General features: G+C 42.2%; 1 protein-coding gene and 1 pseudogene across 1 annotated transcript in view; both read left to right on the forward strand.

Annotated features, from left to right (window-relative positions):
- The first annotated feature begins 229 nt into the window (after positions 1 to 229).
- Positions 230 to 18,413, forward strand: part of LOC124594359 (venom carboxylesterase-6-like) — a 94,744-nt gene continuing 76,560 nt past the window's right edge. The window contains exons 1-2 of the mRNA XM_047132727.1: positions 230 to 253; positions 9,987 to 10,124. Of these exons, the coding sequence (XP_046988683.1) occupies positions 230 to 253; positions 9,987 to 10,124 (162 nt within the window). The remainder of the gene's footprint in view (positions 254 to 9,986; positions 10,125 to 18,413) is intronic.
- Positions 3,617 to 3,734, forward strand: LOC124597265 (annotated as a pseudogene).

Here is an 18,413-nt window from a genome sequence, read left to right on the forward strand (position 1 = left end):
AAGATGACGTCCGTCACTAAGATGGCATCTACGTAACGCAACAGGTGAATTGTTATTTACAGTCGTAAATTTATAAAAAAAATTTATTTCCAAGTCCTTAACAAAAATGTCACCTAAATTGCCAGCCAAGCTATTTCCCGTTGCAAGGCCTTGTTTTTGATAAAAAATATTGTTATTAAACGTGAAGTAACTATAGGACAGTGACAGCTGCAGCATTTCAACGAACTCTATGGTTTCTGCTGTGAGCCACCAGGTAGCGTCTTATCTCGATGGTTTCATTAAGGGTGACATTGCTTTATGGGTTAATGATTCCAAGAGCTGCCAAAATTGCATAATTATTAATTATGCCCGTAATGGCGTAAGCTAATTGGCAACTGTTCTTAACTCCGAGAAGTGTGAATGCTGCTTTCAGTTTAACAGTTAATACTTTATTATGTTTACAGCTAGGGAAAGTCCTATTGTTAACAAAGATATGAAGTGGATTACCATTCTTCTGTGTCTTCACTTGAAACCTCAGCTTATGGATACTGGCACATATCATTTAAGAAGTTACTCTCTCTTTCTCTGTAAGTAAAAATCTAACGCTGTTAATTTTTTTTACTTGCGTACCTCAGTAATACGAGTCTGTACAAAAAATTTTTCAAAAAAAAAAAAAAAATGGTTCAGATGGCTCTGAGCACTGTGGGACTTAACATCTGTGGTCATCAGTCCCCTAGAACTTAGAACTACTCAAACCTAACTAACCTAAGGACATCACACACATCCATGCCCGAGGCAGGATTCGAACCTGCGACCGTAGCGGTCACGCGGTTCCAGACTGAAGCGCCTAGAACCGCACGGCCACACCGGCCGGCTAAAAAATGTTTCACTTATGTAGTCGTAGTCACACATTATGACAGCAGTACTGCATTTATGCTGATGCAGGCCGGCCGGAGTGGCCGTGCGGTTCTAGGCGCTACAGTCTGGAACCGAGCCACCGCTACGGTCGCAGGTTCGAATCCTGCCTCGCGCATGGATATGTGTGATGTCCTTAGGTTAGTTACGTTTATTTAGTTCTAAGTTCTAGGCGACTGATGACCTCAGAAGTTAAGTCGCATAGTGATCAGAGCCATTTGAGCCATTTGCTGATGCAGCAGTGCATTCGACGACGCTGCCGTTGCCATAGCTGTTTCTAATGACGCTGTGGACACACAAACACTTCACTGCATTGATACAAATCTTAAAGTGCTGCGTCAACAATCTCTGTCACCATTCCGCGGGCGTAATCTTGCGATATTTTCCGTCTGCTGGTCTTTGGCCAAATCAATATTATCAATAAATATTAAATCAAATACAGTCGGGAGGTTTGCGGTACACAACGATTTTTCTGAATGATTAATCGCGTAAAGTAATCGATACAGACATACTTTGGATTAACCTTATCCATTACGGATATTTTAGAACCGGTAACTGTTAGTTGAATGTAAATACATAAAACTGCAGCCAGTCACTATTTTGGAAAGTTATTTATTATTCAGTAACCGGATTTCGAACCTTTCCAGGTTCATCTTCGGATGGTTTTCTGGAAGTTACATCACTATTTCTAGCATAATGCTCGGTACTGGCTCCGTATTATTTTATTCCTGGGCATTCGCTGTTAATGCCAATCTTGATTACAATATTTGCTCATAAATTGACTGTATTATACGTTAACGCATGAAGAGAAATAAGATATCAGGTCACTTGAGGTTTGTTCTTGTAGTAATTCATTTATGTATTTATTTTATTTTGTGCTCTCATGTCTGACTAAATTATTTGCCCTTCTATCGACTATAATACATCTCTGAGCAAAGTAGGCCAATGCCATATCTTTTTGTCAAGATCTTTGATACAAGCAACAATTGTCTAGCACATGCTGGACTCGGGCAAAGTTTTGCTCTCATAATGTAAATGAATACAGTTTGTGTAAAGGTTTGTGAACTGATGTATGAAATCGCCATCAGAATGGAAGCAGACAGATGGACACTAACAGGAAAAAGCCGCCCAAACTGTCGCAGTAAGTAAAAAGCAAAATTTGCATCCATATCGACAAGATCTTTGATACAAGCAACAATTGTCTAGCACATGCTGGACTCGGGCAAAGTTTTGCTCTCATAATGTAAATGAATACAGTTTGTGTAAAGGTTTGTGAACTGATGTATGAAATCGCCATCAGAATGGAAGCAGACAGATGGACACTAACAGGAAAAAGCCGCCCAAACTGTCGTAGTAAGTAAAAAGCAAAATTTGCATCCATATCGACAAATAAACAATAGTCATGGCCATACACTAAAGCACGTTCCATCTTCTTATCACAGAGCCAGTACTCAGCATTATGCTAGAAATAGTGATGTAACTTCCCGAAAACCATCTGAAAATGCACCTGAAAGGGTTCGAAAACCGGTTAATGCAATAATAAACTATTCGAAAAAGTGACTGCCCACTGCTTTGGTAGGCATGGGCTTCGTGTCTATATTTGCTACTATAATGCGTTCACTGTGCTTACCCGCACTCCTATTTTTTTATTCATTATTAAACCTACACGTATTTAATTTTGTATTTATAATTCTGTATTCACCCGACCAGACGTCTTGTTCCTCCTGCCACCGAACTTCACTAATTCCCACTACATCTAACTTTAACCTATCCGTTTCCCTTTTTAGGTTTTCTAACCTACCTGCCCGATTAAGGGATCTGACATTCCACGCTCCGATACGTAGAACGCCAGTTTTCTTTCTCCTGATAACGACGTCCTCCTGAGTAGTCACTCAACTGCATAAAGGCTGTACCAGTCTCCATATAAATGAATTATCCTGATTGCTTCACTGAGTCAACATTAGTCAGTTCAAACCACTTAACATAGAAACTTGAGGGTGTTGTTCTTAAACTGTAGCATCTTTTAAGAAGGGGTTTTTCCAGACAGGGAACGAAAGGTTTTCTTGAAAATATGTAATATTAAGTTCATTTTGAAGCTAGAACTACGAAAATACTTTTTTGTCACAAATAGAGAAATAAATGTATCAGTCTGTTCGGAAATTCAACACCTAAGTGGATGAAAGAGTGGATGAAAATGTTTTTCCAAAAATTCATTCATTATTAAAGAGCTGCTAAAGCATTGTTGAAGCTAAATCTGTTAAAATTGATATTTGTCTTCACTGTTAGCAGTAAAAAATACGTCTTTCAGTTTTTTGGAAATTCAGATCCTAAGGGGGTCAAATGGTGGGTGAAAATTTGTTTGGAAGTGAATCACTCTTAAAGAAATACTAAAGAATTTTCAAAGTTGCATACATGGAAACTGGCATTAGATGTCATGGTGAGAAATAAGGAAATGTGTGCTTGGGATAAAACTTTTTCTTTCCAAGTGTCACCACAAGAAGTAAAATGGCTAGATTACATTCGAAAAAGGCAATGTTTCTATGGCCTTAATTAGCGTGAAAAGTTTAGAAGGTGTTACAGTTTGTAAACTAAATCGAAGAAAGCAATGTAACTGTTACCACGACAAATCGGGCTTGTCCGAATTACACAGAGAAAGAATCAGCTGTTTAATATATCAGTTTTTCATGTTTATAAAACTATATTCGTCGTAATTACTATGCAGGGCAAGGGCCTTGACGCAGTGGATACACCGGTTCCCGTGGGATCACCGAAGTTAAGCGCTGTCGGACGTGGTCAGCACTTGGATGGGTGACCATCCAGGCCGCCATGCGCTGTTGCCATTTTTCGGGGTGCACTCAGCCTCGTGATGCCAATTGAGGAGCTACTCGAGCGAATAGTAGCGGCTTCGGTCAAGACCGGGAGAACGGTGTGCTGACACCACGCCCCTCCTATCCGCATGCTCCAGTGAGGATGACACGGCGGTCGAATGGTGCCGGTAGGCCACTCGTGCCCTGAAGACGGAGTGCTGGTAATTACTATGCAAACGCGAGTGAGGTTGCGCGTTCTAAGCTACTAATGTTCATAAATTACGAACATAGCTCAAACCTCATAGCCAGAAACAACAGTGACACTGAATATATTACCGAAATGATTGGAATACCTTCGTAAGTTTCATTAGAAGTGTTTAGTTTCAGACTTGCGTCCATTCTGAAATCATCAGTTCCCTTAAGTGTATTGGGTCACTGATGAAGGCGAATGGTTTGAGAATGGACACAAGTGACAATCTAGTTACCATCATTAAATGAGGGTGACTTACTAAAGAATTTTTTTTTTCTGAGTAATGTCTTCTCACTAGTTAGATGCGGTCCGCCACGAAATCTTCTCCTGTGCCAACCCCTTCATCTCAGAGTAGCACTTGCAACCAACGTCTTATATTATTTGTTGGATGTATTCCAATCTCTCTCTTCCTCTACACCTTTGCTCTCTACAGCTCCGTATAATACCATAGATGGCATTCCCTGATGTTTTAACAGATGTCGTATAATTCTGTTCCTTCTCCTCGTCAGTGTTTTCCACACATTCCTTTCCTCTCCGATTCCTTGCCTTATCAATCCATCTCATTTTCAACATTAGTCTGTAGCACTACTTCTCAAATGCCTCGATTCTCATGTTCCGGTTTTCCCAAAGAGCATGTTTCACTACCATACCATACCGTGCTCCAAACGTACATTCTCAGAAATTTCTTATTCAAATTAAGGGCTATGGTTGATACTATTAGACTTCTCTTGGCCAGTAATGCCCTTTTTGCCAGTGCCAGTTAGTCTTCTTTTGGTGTCCTCCTTGCTCCTTACTGGTTATCTTGCTCCCTAGGTAGAAGAATTCCTCAAATTCATCTACTTCCTGTTCATCTATTCTGACGTTACGCTTCTCGCAGTTCTCATTTCTGCTACTTCTCATTACTTGCGCGTTTCTTCGATTTACTCTCAATCCGTATTCTGTTCTCATTAGACTGTTCATTCCACTCAGCGGACCATGTAATAGTTCTTCACTTTCACTCGGGGAGCAATGTCATCAGCGAAAAGTATATTGATACCCTTTCACCTTGAATTTTAATTCTACTCCTGAACGTTTCTTTCATTTCCATCAGTGCTTCTTCGATGTACAGATTGAACAGTAGGGAAGAAAGATTACATTCCTGTCTTACAACCTTTTTAATCCGGGAACTTCGATTTTGGTCTTGCAGTTTTATTGTTCCTTCCTGGTTCTTGTACTAACGTATATATGTATATTACCCGTCTCTCTCTACAGTTTACGCTTATTTTTCTCATAATTTGGAACATCTTGCACCGTTTTACAGTGTCGAATGTTTCTAACTGGTCGACAAATCATATGAACGTGTTATGATTTTTCTTTACTTTTGCTTCCATAATCAACTACAACGTCAGAATTGTCTCTCTGGTGCCTTTACCTTTTCTAAAGCCAAACTGACCATCATCTAACAATCCTCAGTCTTCTTTTCCATTCTTCTGCATACTATTCTTGTCAGAACCTTGGATGCATGAGCTGTTACGCTGGTTGTGCGATAATTCTCGCACTTGTCAGCTCTTGATGTCTTCGGAATTGTGTGGATGATATTTTTCCGAAAGTCAGACGGTATGTAGCAAGATTCATACAGTGTACACACCAACGTGAATAGTCGTTTTGTTGACACTTTTCCCAGTGATTTTAGAAATTCTGATGGAATGTTATCTGTCCCTTCTGCTTATTTGACCATAAGTCCTCCAAAGCTCTCTGATAAAATCTGATTCTAATACTGGATCCCCTGTCTCTTCTAAATCGACTACTGTTTCTTCTTCTACCACATCAGACATTTCCTACCCCCCCATATAGGCCTTCAATGTGATCTTCTCACCTATCCGCTTTCTCCTCTGCATTATGCAATGGAATTCCCATGCGCTCTTAATGTTACCACCTATAATTTTGATTTCACCGAAAGTTATTTTGACTCTTCTATTTGCTGGGTCAGTCCTTCCGAAAACCCTTTTTTTCGATTTCTTCACGTTTTTCATACAGCCGTTTCGTCTTAACCCACCTTCAATTCCTATTTATTTCATTCTTCAGCGACTTGTTTTTCTGTATTCCTGAATTTCTGCTTCCTTCTTTCTTGGTATTTCTTAATGAAACTTACGACGGTTTTACAACCATTTATTTCACTGAAACACGTAGCGTAACGATCACTACGGTATAGTCGCTACCTCCCAACAGTAGCTCATAGAGTCCACACTTATAGATCACCAAACAAGTTCATAGGCCTCAAGAATTCCGCTTTGCCTGTGATTTCTGTAGACAAAAATAACAAGTCAATATCGAGGACTGCCTTTCACCAAATCCGAACGGCGTACGTCTGCGGAATGTAAGTTGATGGACTACCAGCACAAACTCGCTCGAAACGATACTGTTACGGCTCTTGCTCTTTGCGTCCATTTCTTTCATGACTGACAGTACTTGTCGTGGGATGGCCACCCTCCAGTCATTGGTGGTGAACGACTGTGTGAAGTCTCACGCACATCGCCCTAAAGTCGGCTTGGTAGGAAGCTGCATGCTCACGGTTGGCACGCGAGGGCTGCAGCCCCTTAGCTACACAGGCAAACGTTATATCGCGCTTTCATGTCATATCGAAGCCACGTACGGATCAAATTCGAAGCATGTACAACAAAAGTAGTAGTTACTGCAGGCGAACTACAGACAGAGTGAATTAGCCGCATCGCAATACACTCGACAAGTTCAAATACACGTACGACCACACAGATTTAAGTTACTCGCGATATCCTTAAATCTCTTAAGACGAATTCCAGGGCAGTTCCTTTGGAAGCTTGTGTTCCGTCTCTAATGACTTCTTTTTCGACTGGACGTTAAACCGTTCCCTACAATATGCGGCTGGAAATGTTTATGAAAAAATCTTATAATTTATTAATCTATTTGATCTTTTAATGTCTAAATGGAATGAGTTAAGTTAATCAGGAGGCTTATTTTTAATTTTCTAATACATATTTCTGACTACATTTATTTCAGAACTATGTCTGAATTCCTTGTTATTCCATTTTACCTAATGAGGATCGCAGAAGTTGCAACTGCAGTTCGCGCAATGAGCAACTGTTGAACTCATAATATTTTGAGAGTGACGCACACAGCACATTGATAGAGTAGACTATACAGTTCCTGATCTCTTAGACATCTATGATCTATTACTGACAACTCAATCTGCACAACATTATATTATGAAGAGGTACAGTAGAAGGTCGGTTCTGACAGTGAAATCTAAGAAGTAGGTAAAGTGAAATTATTGAGATTACAAGTAGGTCATTACCTACATAAGAAACCCCAACACTGCACGTAATGAAGTAGCTTATTTCACTATCAGTAACAAACCAATATAAAAATGAATAAACCTATTTGTTCTGCATAATTCCGGGGACCAAAAAGTTAAAAAAGAAAAACATTCCGAGAAAACGTTATATGGTGAGGCTACATTTCTAAATTAGAAAAATACGTACAAATTCTCATTCTAACAATACATGTCAAAATAGGACGAGCTTACATTCTACACATGTTTCTTTTCTGAAAGCAGTCTGGTTTTATTCATGTTTCCAGAACACAATAATATCCCACTCTTTTCGCTAAAAAATACTATTTTTCAACATAATCTCCGTTCAGTGCGAGAGCCTCATGCTACCTTACTGGGAGGGCCTGTATGCCCGCACTGTACCGCCCTACTGGTCGATGTCGGAGCCAACGTATTGCTGCATCAATAACATCCCCATTATCAACTTACTGCTTCCCATGGAGTACATCCTTCAGTGGGCCAAACAGATGGAATTCGAAAGGTGTGAGATCCGGGTTATAGAGTGGATGAAGAAGAACAGTCCAATGAAGTTTTTCTGAGCTCCCATCGGATGCGCAGATTTGGGTGAGGCCTTGCTTTGTCATGAAGAATAAGAACATAGTTTTCGTTTCTATGATGGCGAAGATGCTGAAATCGGTTCTTCGATTTCCTGAGGGTAGCCCAGTACACTTAAAAGTTGATCGTTGCACCATGAGAGAGGACATCAAACAGAATAACCCCTTCAGTCTCCCAGAATACCGTCGCTATGACTTGTTTGGCTGAGTGTGTGGGTTTGGACTTTTTCTTCGGAGGAGAGATGGTATGGCGCTACTCCATGGGTTGCCATTATGTTTCCGGTTCGAACTGTCGAACCCATGTTTTATAGCCTGTGACGATGTTCGACAAAAAATTGTCACCATCAGCCTCGTAACGAGCCATAAAATCCTCACACATGACCTTTCGTTGTTCCTTATGATCTTCTGTTAGGCGGCAATGAACCAGGGGACACACACCCTTGGGGACCCCAACTGGTGGACGAGTGTGTCAGCTCTACCAACAGAGACATCCAGTTGGGCAGCGAGGTTTCGGATTGTGTGATCCGTCGGTCACGTCGTATGAGAGTGTCCGCTCGTTCCAGCTGTTTACGGCCTTCGCGCAGGAGATCGGAAAGGTTTGCACGATGATGACTACTCTTCGCCCAACGACTCACCTTGCTTTTGTTCACTGTCAGGTGTGCGTAGACATTCAGCAGGCGCCTGTGAAGATCTAAGATGCTATGGTTTTCCACCAAAAGAGACTCAATGGTTATGCTCAGCTGGAACGTCCTTCCGTTACAGACATCATTTTCAAGGCTACATTCGGCGCCGCCATCTATCAGAACTTCATGAAACTATAGGGACTGATGCGGAAATATTCCACGTTGTCCCACAACATATTCAACATTCTCTCAGCCGAGAAAAAGTATGTGTTGCATTACTTATTGAGCACTGCTCGTAGCTTCCAAAATTGTTTTTCACATTAGTGTTCTTTACTTTTACCAATATGGGCTAATTGCTCTTCCTCACAAAGAGAAATGGTGCAAAAATTACCACACTGTCCTCCCATTAGTGAGGACGACTGTTGAAATCCGCGTCTGGAAATTCATGTTCAGGTTTCCTGTGATTTCCCTAAATCGCTCCAGGCAAATTCTAGAATGATACCTTCGAAAAAAACACTGTTGGTTTTCTTACCCATCCTTGCCACAGGATCACTTCAAGTTTAACTCTCATGACCTAGCAGTCGACGGAACCTTGAGCCCTAATGTTGCTTCCTTCCTGTTTCATACTTCCTCAAAAATCAATATAGTACGAGTAATACCAGAAGAGAAACAGTGTTTAGAAAGAATTCAAGGATTTACATTAGTGCTCAAATGAGTTGATTTCATATTTTCTCAACAACTTTCCAAGCCGGCCGAGATGGCCGAGTGGTTCTAGGCGCTACAGTCTGGAACCGCGCGACTGCTACGGCCGCAGGTTCGAATGCTGCCTCGTGCATGGATGTGTGTGATGTCCTTAAGTTAGTTAGGTTTAAGTAGTTCCAAGTCTAGAGGACTGATGACCTCAGATGTTAAGTCGCATAGTGCTTAGAGCAGTATGAACCATTTGAAAGCGAGAAAACTATTTCCTTGCCTTGATCTGTTCGATGACATTATCCCGATACACAATGCAAATGTTTCTGGCTGCCTCTGCTACTGTCAGCCCTCTACTGAAACCAAACAAAAGAAATTGACGGGAATATTTCGATTTCTCCACTTTCTACTGTCCACAGCTCCACTCACTATCTCCGAATGGTAAAATGACAGTATGTAAACTCTGCAGCAATAGTGAATTACAATAAAAATGTCAGTAATAAATAAACCCATAGCAACGGGAATACCTACATGAAAAACAGAAACACTGGACCTGAGCACCAACGTATCAGATAAAATTGCAAAAAAAAATCACCTTGGAAATCTTATCCCACGTCCTTTATTTTGTGAGATCTTACTTTTATCTTCTAATTTCATTCCTTGAAAGAAGTATGTTCTCACTTTTTCCTTGTAGCTTGGTGACATAGGTCTAAATTATATAGTCATCTCGATGTACCTTAAAGTAGACCTTCCGCTATTAGTAACCTTCCGCATCCTGCCCTCTGTAACAATTGTTTTTATTTTTCTTTACGTTTGTTGCAGGCCCAAGAGTATGTAACAGTGGAAATACAAGAAGGCCCTTTGAGGGGTCAGGTGTCAAAAACGTTCACAGACAAAGCCATGTTTATGTTTGAAGGCATTCCATATGCCGAACCGCCAGTTGGAGATCTCCGGTTCCAGGTAAGTAAATACGCCTCTCTATCGTTTGCTGCACATACGAGGTGCATTCAAGTTCTAAGGCCTCCGACTTTTTTTATAATTAACTACTCACCCGAAATCGATGAAACTGGCGTTACTTCTCGACGTAATCGCCCTGCAGACGTACACATTTTTCACAACGCTGACGCCATGATTCCATGGCAGCGGCGAAGGCTTCTTTAGGAGTCTGTTTTGACCACTGGAAAATCGCTGAGGCAATAGCAGCACGGCTGGTGAATGTGCGGCCACGGAGAGTGTCTTTCATTGTTGGAAAAAGCCAAAAGTCACTAGGAGCCAGGTCAGGTGAGTAGGGAGCACGGGGAATCACTTCAAAGTTGTTATCACGAAGAAACTGTTGCATAACGTTAGCTCGATGTGAGGGTGCGTTGTCTTCGTGAAACAGCACACGCGCAGCCCTTCCCAGACGTTTTTGTTGCAGTGCAGGAAGGAATTTGTTCTTCAAAACATTTTCGTAGGATGCACCTGTTACCGTATCGCCCTTTGGAATGCAATGGATATGGATTACGCCCTCGCTGTCCCAGAACATGGACACCATCATTTTTTCAGCACTGGCGGTTACCCGAAATTTTTTTGGTGGCGGTGAATCTGTGTGTTTCCATTGAGCTGACTGGCGCTTTGTTTCTGGATTGAAAAATGGCATCCACGTCTCACCCATTGTCACAACGGACGAAAAGAAAGTCCCATTCATGCTGTGGTTGGCGTCAACGTTGCTTGGCAACATGCCACACGGGCAGGCGTGTGGTCGTCCGTCAGCATTTGTGGCACCCACCTGGATGACACTTTTCGCATTTTCAGGTAGTCATGTAGGATTGTGTACACAGAACCCACAGAAATGCCAACTCTGGAGGCGATCTGTTCAACAGTCATTCGGCGATCCCCCAAAACAATTCTCTCCACTTTCTCGATCATGTCGTCAGACCGGCTTGTGCGAGCCCGAGGTTGTTTCGGTTTGTTGTCACACGATGTTCTGACTTCATTAAACTGTCGCACCCACGAACGCACTTTCAACACATCCATAACTCCATCGCCACATGTCTCCTTCAACTGTCGATGAATTTCAGTTGGTTTCACACCACGCAAATTCAGAAAACGAATGATTGCACGCTGTTCAAGTAAGGAAAACGTCGCCATTTTAAGTATTTAAAACAGTTCTCATTCTCGCCGCTGGCGGTAAAATTCCATCTGCCATACGGTGCTGCCATCTCTGGGACGTATTGACAATGAACGCGGCCTCATTTTAAAACAATGTGCATGTTTCTATCTCTTTCCAGTCCGGAGAAAAAAAAATCGGAGGCCTTAGAACTTGAATGCACCTTGTATTTTGAGAGTGTCGAATAGAAAAAAGTTCACAAACCGTACGTCTTTGTTTTGAAATATAGACCAATGACAGTTACTAACGCAACAGACTGTTATTTCTTAGTGTGTTAAAGAAATTCTGTCGTGAATGGAAGTTTAAGTCCATTGGCTTTCTGAAGGCAAATTACTTTTTGAAGAGCAATAAGTTTCACGTTTTCAACTATTCGAATCTGCGTAACATGGGAGCATACAGGCTAATAGTGCAGTAACTGTAGCCCAAAGGCATATGTAACAACGTAAAGGACATCTACAAGACTTGATTCGAGAACAGCGATGCTGAGTCCATCTGTAGGACGTGATTACAATAATGCACAATTTTCTGGTGATCATATTAATTTTTGAGTTTTCGAATACAACAAATGTTGGTCGGCTTTGGAGGGACGATGGAAATTTTTTGTGGTGATCGGAAACAGAAAGTCTTTCCAGAGGTGCGTGGCGATGATACACTTAAACTCTTTTACTTTTCTTTTTAGGCGGCACTTTATTTCTTTTAATTAAACATTCCTGCTGACTGTCGTCATCAGATCCATGAAGAAAAGTTGATTCTTTAAGGCACTGATGTGGTGACAGCAGTCTGCCGAAACGTATATGTTGGAATAAATTACGTACAATCTGAGTATAAAAATTTGGAGTAAAGAATTAGTGTGAACCTCAAAAAGCTGCGGCTAGGACAAATACCAACAACTTTCATAGTTCCTCTTCATACAAACTTCTTTAATAGTTTCTGTTTGTATGCAGCTGAACAGCCAGGGTTGCAAGTAGAGTCGTAGTTATAATTATAACTATAATTATAAGACAAGCCATCAACACTGTAAACGATTCGAAATTACCAGTTCTTGCACTCAAAGGTCCAGTGATGTCCATGGACTCCTCTTTGAAAAAATATTCAGCTAACTGCCTTAGACGTTGCACCCTTCAGAAGGCAACCTTCTTTTTAAGTTTTTCCAGGACTGGGAATAGCGGCTTTCGCAGAACCGTTTTACAGACACTGCATTCCATGTGAAGACACAATTTCATCCTTCTGTCAAGGTGAACTATCATAGTGTATAATTCATGGATACTGGAAATCCTTACGTCATTTTGAACTGTTCGTATATAGGAATAAAACTTGTGCTCCAGTTCGTTTAAACGTACGAATCTCTCACTTTCCCTATAATGAAGAATGTAGCTTGACATTCAATGAATATTTCCCCTTTTTCTAAGCGCAAACGAAGTAGAAGGGGCGCTCAGGGCATATCGCCCTGTCGACGACGTCAGCACAGACAGAGCAGAAACTCACATAGGCCAAGATGGATAAATAAACTGGCAATGACCTTTCCAGTGGGAGCTGTCTGAATCATTTCAGGAAAATCATGGAAAGCCTAAATATGAATGCGCGTACGGAGGTGTGAAGCTCTCTCTTCTGAATGCGAATCTAACTATTTAACTATAGTGCCACCTTTCTCTCTTCTGATAAATGTTGCAATTACGAACGAAATTCTCGATTCATCTCAGGTTGATTCTGTCCATTTGAGACAGGCTAACTATTTAATTGCGAGCCATCCGCAAATGCATCGTTCATAATGTTTGCCAGTGACTCGTCTTAAGGTTTTCTCAGAAGTGTAATGGAGCTAATATTTCCTGTAAAAGATATGAATATTACAACCTTCGAACATATACTAGTAAAAAAGGAAACTTAAGGAACCTCTTGTGTGCAGCCACCCTATAATCGAGTTTCTCAACATAGTGTTACTGACAGTGGCCACAAGTAATGATAGAGAGTACAAACATCTATTGATAATTGCACCAATACTGAAACTCCCTAATTGTTTTCGCGTTGGGTAAGGTAGCGTCACCATCGAAACAGTAAGTAGTAGTGTTAGCAGCAGCAGCAGAAGTTGTAGTGAAAGAATTAGTCACGTGTGGATCTCTTTTACAGTGATATTTGACATTGTAACGTAATTCTAATGAATTATTCACGCTGAAACATCCTAGCAAATTAAAACTGTGTGCCGGACCGAGACTCACACTCGGGACTTACCCGCGAAAGGCAAAGTTCCCGAGTTCGAGTCTCGGTCCGGCACACAATTTTAATTTGCAGGAAGTTTCATGTCAGCGCACACTCCACTGCAGAGTGAAAAATCTCATTCTGAAATTATCCACAACTTTTGCCAGTCTAATATCTATTGTAAGCTCTCGACCTATCCACAATCGTTTTCTTTAGAAGAAAACTCGTTTGTAGAGTATAATTAAAATTTTAATGTAATAAAAATTTATCTTGATGTAACGTATTATACACCTTCCACTGTTTTAAGGAAACTGTGTGAAATCATCTGTCCCTTTCCACAACTGAACTTTTTTACTCGTATTTAGTTTATCAGCGTTCGTCTTGCTGCTTTTGTGATCTTCAGTTCGAAAAGTGGCTTGATCCAACTCTCCACGCTAGTACGAGTGTTGATCCAGAAGTGATGGTTCAAATGGCTCTGAGCACTATGGGACTCAACTGCTGAGGTCATTAGTCCCCCAGAACTTAGAACTAGTTAAACCTAACTAACCTAAGGACATCACACACATACATGCCCGAGGCAGGATTCGAACCTGCGACCGTAGCGGTCTCGCGGTTCCAGACTGCAGCGCCAGAACCGCGCGGCCACTTCGGTCGGCGATCCAGAAGTGAGATTGCCTTCATTTTTACAAATAGACAGCATTGTTTATTCTCATAAAAATTTACATCTTTGGAAAGAAGAAACTCAACTCAATATTTCTACATAATCACCAACTTTTTCTATGGACGTTTGTAGACGGTGCTCCAATTTCTGTATCCCCATGTCGTAGAACTTTGCCGATAGTCCTTTGAGTAAGAGTTTCACCTCTTCTTTGACTTCGTCGTCGATTCAGAAGCGTTGGGCACCAAGTGTTCTTTTAACTTGGGGAACAAGTAAAAATCACTAGGTGCGAGGTCCGGACTGTGAGGTGGATGGGGCGTAACAGTCCAATCAAAGTTTGTCAGAAGTTCCTGGGTTTGACGGGAGACGTGAGGTCGTTCAAAAATGTTCAAATGTGTGTGAAATCTTATGGGACTTAACTGGCTCTGGCTCTGAGCACTATGAGACTTAACATCTGTGGTCATCAGTCCCCTAGAACTTATAACTACTTAAACCTAACTAACCTAAGGACATCACACACATCCATGCCCGAGGCAGGATTCGAACCTGCGACCGTAGCAGTCGCGCGGTTCCGGACTGCGCTCCTAGAACCGCTAGACCACCGCGGCCGGCTGGGACTTAACTGCTAAGGTCATCAGTCCCTAAGCTTACAAACTACTTAATCTAAATTATCCTAAGGACAAACACACACAACCATGCCCGAGGGAGGACTCGAACCTCCGCCAGGACCAGCCGCACAGTCCATGACTACAGCGCATTTAGACCGCTCGGTTAATCCCGCGCGGCCGTGAGGTCGTGCGTTATCGTGAATCAGTGTTATACTTTCTGTCAGTCGTCCTCTCCGACGGTTCTAGATAGCTCGCATGCGTTTTCGTAGTGGTTCACAATAACTATCTGAGTTGAGTGTTGCCCCACGTTCCATGAAATCGACCGTCAGTATCCCCGTACGATCCCTAAACACAATGGCCATAAAGCGGATATTTTGAAGTTCTATGCGACTGGTGAACCTGAATGACGCCATTCTTTGAATTTTTCTTTCGTTTCGGGAGTGAAATAAAACACACGTTTCGTCTCCCGTAACAATAGATCATCCATATCATCTTGATGCTTTTGAAGATACTGGCGAACACAGCGAAGGCACCTCTCCTTGTGTTCTGTTGTCAGCATACGTGGTATGCGGTACCCATCGAGCGCAGCGCTTGTGATAGCCCAGTTTTACAGCCAGAGCTCGTTCAACTACACGGTAAGAACTCTCAGGAATCCGAGAAACAAGTTCACGGACAGTGATTCTGGTCTGAAGCACTTCGCGCTGGGCCGTCTCGATAACCGCCTCCGAGGCTGACGGTCTTCCACTCTGTTCTTCATTGTGGACCTGCTTCCGACCGGCACTAAACTCCCTGCACCATTTTTGTCAAGTTGAAAGGATATACAGGGTGTTTCAAAAATGACCGGTATATTTGAAACGGCAATAAAACCTAAACGAGCAGCGATAGAAATACACCGTTTGTTGCAATATGCTTGGGACAACAGTACATTTTCAGGCGGACAAACTTTCGAAATTACAGTAGTTACAATTTTCAACAACAGATGGCGCTGCAAGCGATGTGTAAGATACAGAAGACAATGCAGTCTGTGGGTGCGCCATTCTGTACGTCGCCTTTCTGCTGTAAGCGTGTGCTGTTCACAACGTGCAAGTGTGCTGTAGACAACATGGTTTATTCCTTAGAACAGAGGATTTTTCTGGTGTTGGAATTCCACCGCCTAGAACACAGTGTTGTTGCAACAAGACGAAGTCTTCAACGGAGGTTTAATGTAACCAAAGGACCGAAAAGCGATACAATAAAGGATCTGTTTGAAAAATTTTAACGGACTGGGAACGTGACGGATGAACGTGCTGGAAAGGTAGGGCGACCGCGTACGGCAACCACAGAGGGCAACGCGCAGCTAGTGCAACAGGTGATCCAACAGCGGCCTCGGGTTTCCGTTCGCCGTGTTGCAGCTGCGGTCCAAATGACGCCAACGTCCACGTATCGTCTCATGCGCCAGAGTTTACACCTCTATCCATACAAAATTCAAACGCGGAAACCCCTCAGCGCCGCTACCATTGCTGCACGAGAGACATTCGCTAACGATATAGTGCACAGGATTGATGACGGCGATATGCATGTGGGCAGCATTTGGTTTACTGACGAAGCTTATTTTTACCTGGACGGCTTCGTCAATAAACAGAACTGGCGCATATGGGGAACCGAAAAGCCCCATGTTGCAGTCCCATCGTCCCTGCATCCTCAAAAAGTACTGGTCTGGGCCGCCATTTCTTCCAAAGGAATCATTGGCCCATTTTTCAGATCCGAAACGATTACTGCATCACGCTATCTGGACATTCTTCGTGAATTTGTGGCGGTACAAACTGCCTTAGACGACACTGCGAACATCTCGTGGTTTATGCAAGATGGTGCCCGGCCACATTGCACGGCCGACGTCTTTAATTTCCTGAATGAATATTTCGATGATCGTGTGATTGCTTTGGGCTATCCGAAACATACAGGAGGCGGCGTGGGTTGGCCTCCCTATTCGCCAGTCATGAACCCCTGTGACTTCTTTCTGTGGGGACACGTGAAAGACCAGGTGTACCGCCAGAATCCGGAAACAATTGAACAGCAGAAGCAGTACATCTCATCTGCATATGAAGCCATTCCGCCAGACACGTTGTCAAAGGTTTCGGGTAATTTCATTCAGAGACTACGCTATATTATTGCTACGCATGGTGGATATGTGGAAAATATCGTACTATAGAGTTTCCCAGACCGCAGCGCCGTCTGTTGTTGAAAATTGTAACTACTGTAATTTCGAAAGTTTGTCTGCCTGAAAATGTACTGTTGTCACAAGCATATTGCAACAAACGGTGTATTTCTATCGCTGCTCGTTTAGTTTTTATTGCCGTTTCAAATATACCGGTCATTTTTGAAACACCCTGTACATTTGTCGCCATACAGTTGTGTCAACTTACTATGAATATCCACGGACAGAGCCCCTTTCCTGCACTAGGCGGGATCAACAATGGGCACCTCATTTGCGGACAGGTGCTGAGCCATTACAAATACTGAGCGGCTTAGCGAAGCGCCGTCGGGTGCAATCGAGAATGGGGAACTGCCGTGCACAACCGTGTTGACGGAATTTGCTTAGTAGCTTCCCGTGCGGGAGGAGCTCTTTGGGAACATTATTTCTGGAGCAGCACTCGTATATCGTGTGCAAGCCTCCACTGCAAACCGACATCCTTCTGAACCTGTCTACCTCATTATATCGCCGGATGTCTCCTATAAACCAACCTCTTCTTTTACTAAGTTGTATTGTAAATATCTTTTCTCTCTAATTCTATTCAATTTCTCCTCATCAGTAATTCGATCGGCACACATAATCATTAGCATTCTTCTGGAGCATCTTATTTCGAAACCTTCTATCCTCTTCTTACCTGAACTGCTTTATAGTTTGCATTTCACTTCCTCGCAAGGCTAAACCCTACAAAACCATCTTCAGGATAATGTTCCTAACATTTAAATTTGTATTACATGTCACAAACTTTCTCTTTTCCAGAAAAGCTTTTCCCCCCATAACAATTGTTCCCAGTCTTTGACCTCCCTGAGAGAATTACGATGTCCTTAGCAAACCTCCAAGTTTTTATTTATTCTCCGTGAACTTCTATCCCCTTTCCAAATTTCTCCGTTATTTTCTTTACTGCTTGCTCAATGTACAGACTGAATAGCATCGAGGATAAGCAAAAATTTTGTCTCACTACCTTCTCAGCTACTTCTTCGCTTCCTTGTCCTTCAACACTTACAAGTGCCTTCTGGTTTCTGGACAAGTTCCAAATAATATTTGGCACCGTGTACTTTATTCCCACTACTTTCAAAATTTCGTACAGTGTACGCCAGTCAACAGTCTTAGCAACTTCCTCTAAATCACTGAATGCTGTAAATTTAGGATTCCCTTTCTTCGATCTGTCATCGAAGAAATGAAGCAAGACCAACATTGCCTACGGCGTTCCCACGTTTCTCTGGAATTCAAATTGATCTTCCGCTTCTACCACTTTTTTTTCTTCTGTGAATACATAATGTTAATATTCTCCAACCATGTCGTATGAAAGTAACGGTTCGGTAGTATTCCCTTGTCCGGTTCTCAGATACGCTACAGATCACTTTATTTATGAAAATACAAAGTACAGTCTCCAACAAATTTTACATATTCACAT

This window comes from Schistocerca americana, chromosome 2 (assembly GCF_021461395.2).
Source record: "Schistocerca americana isolate TAMUIC-IGC-003095 chromosome 2, iqSchAmer2.1, whole genome shotgun sequence".
NCBI classification, from domain to species: Eukaryota; Metazoa; Arthropoda; class Insecta; order Orthoptera; family Acrididae; genus Schistocerca; species Schistocerca americana.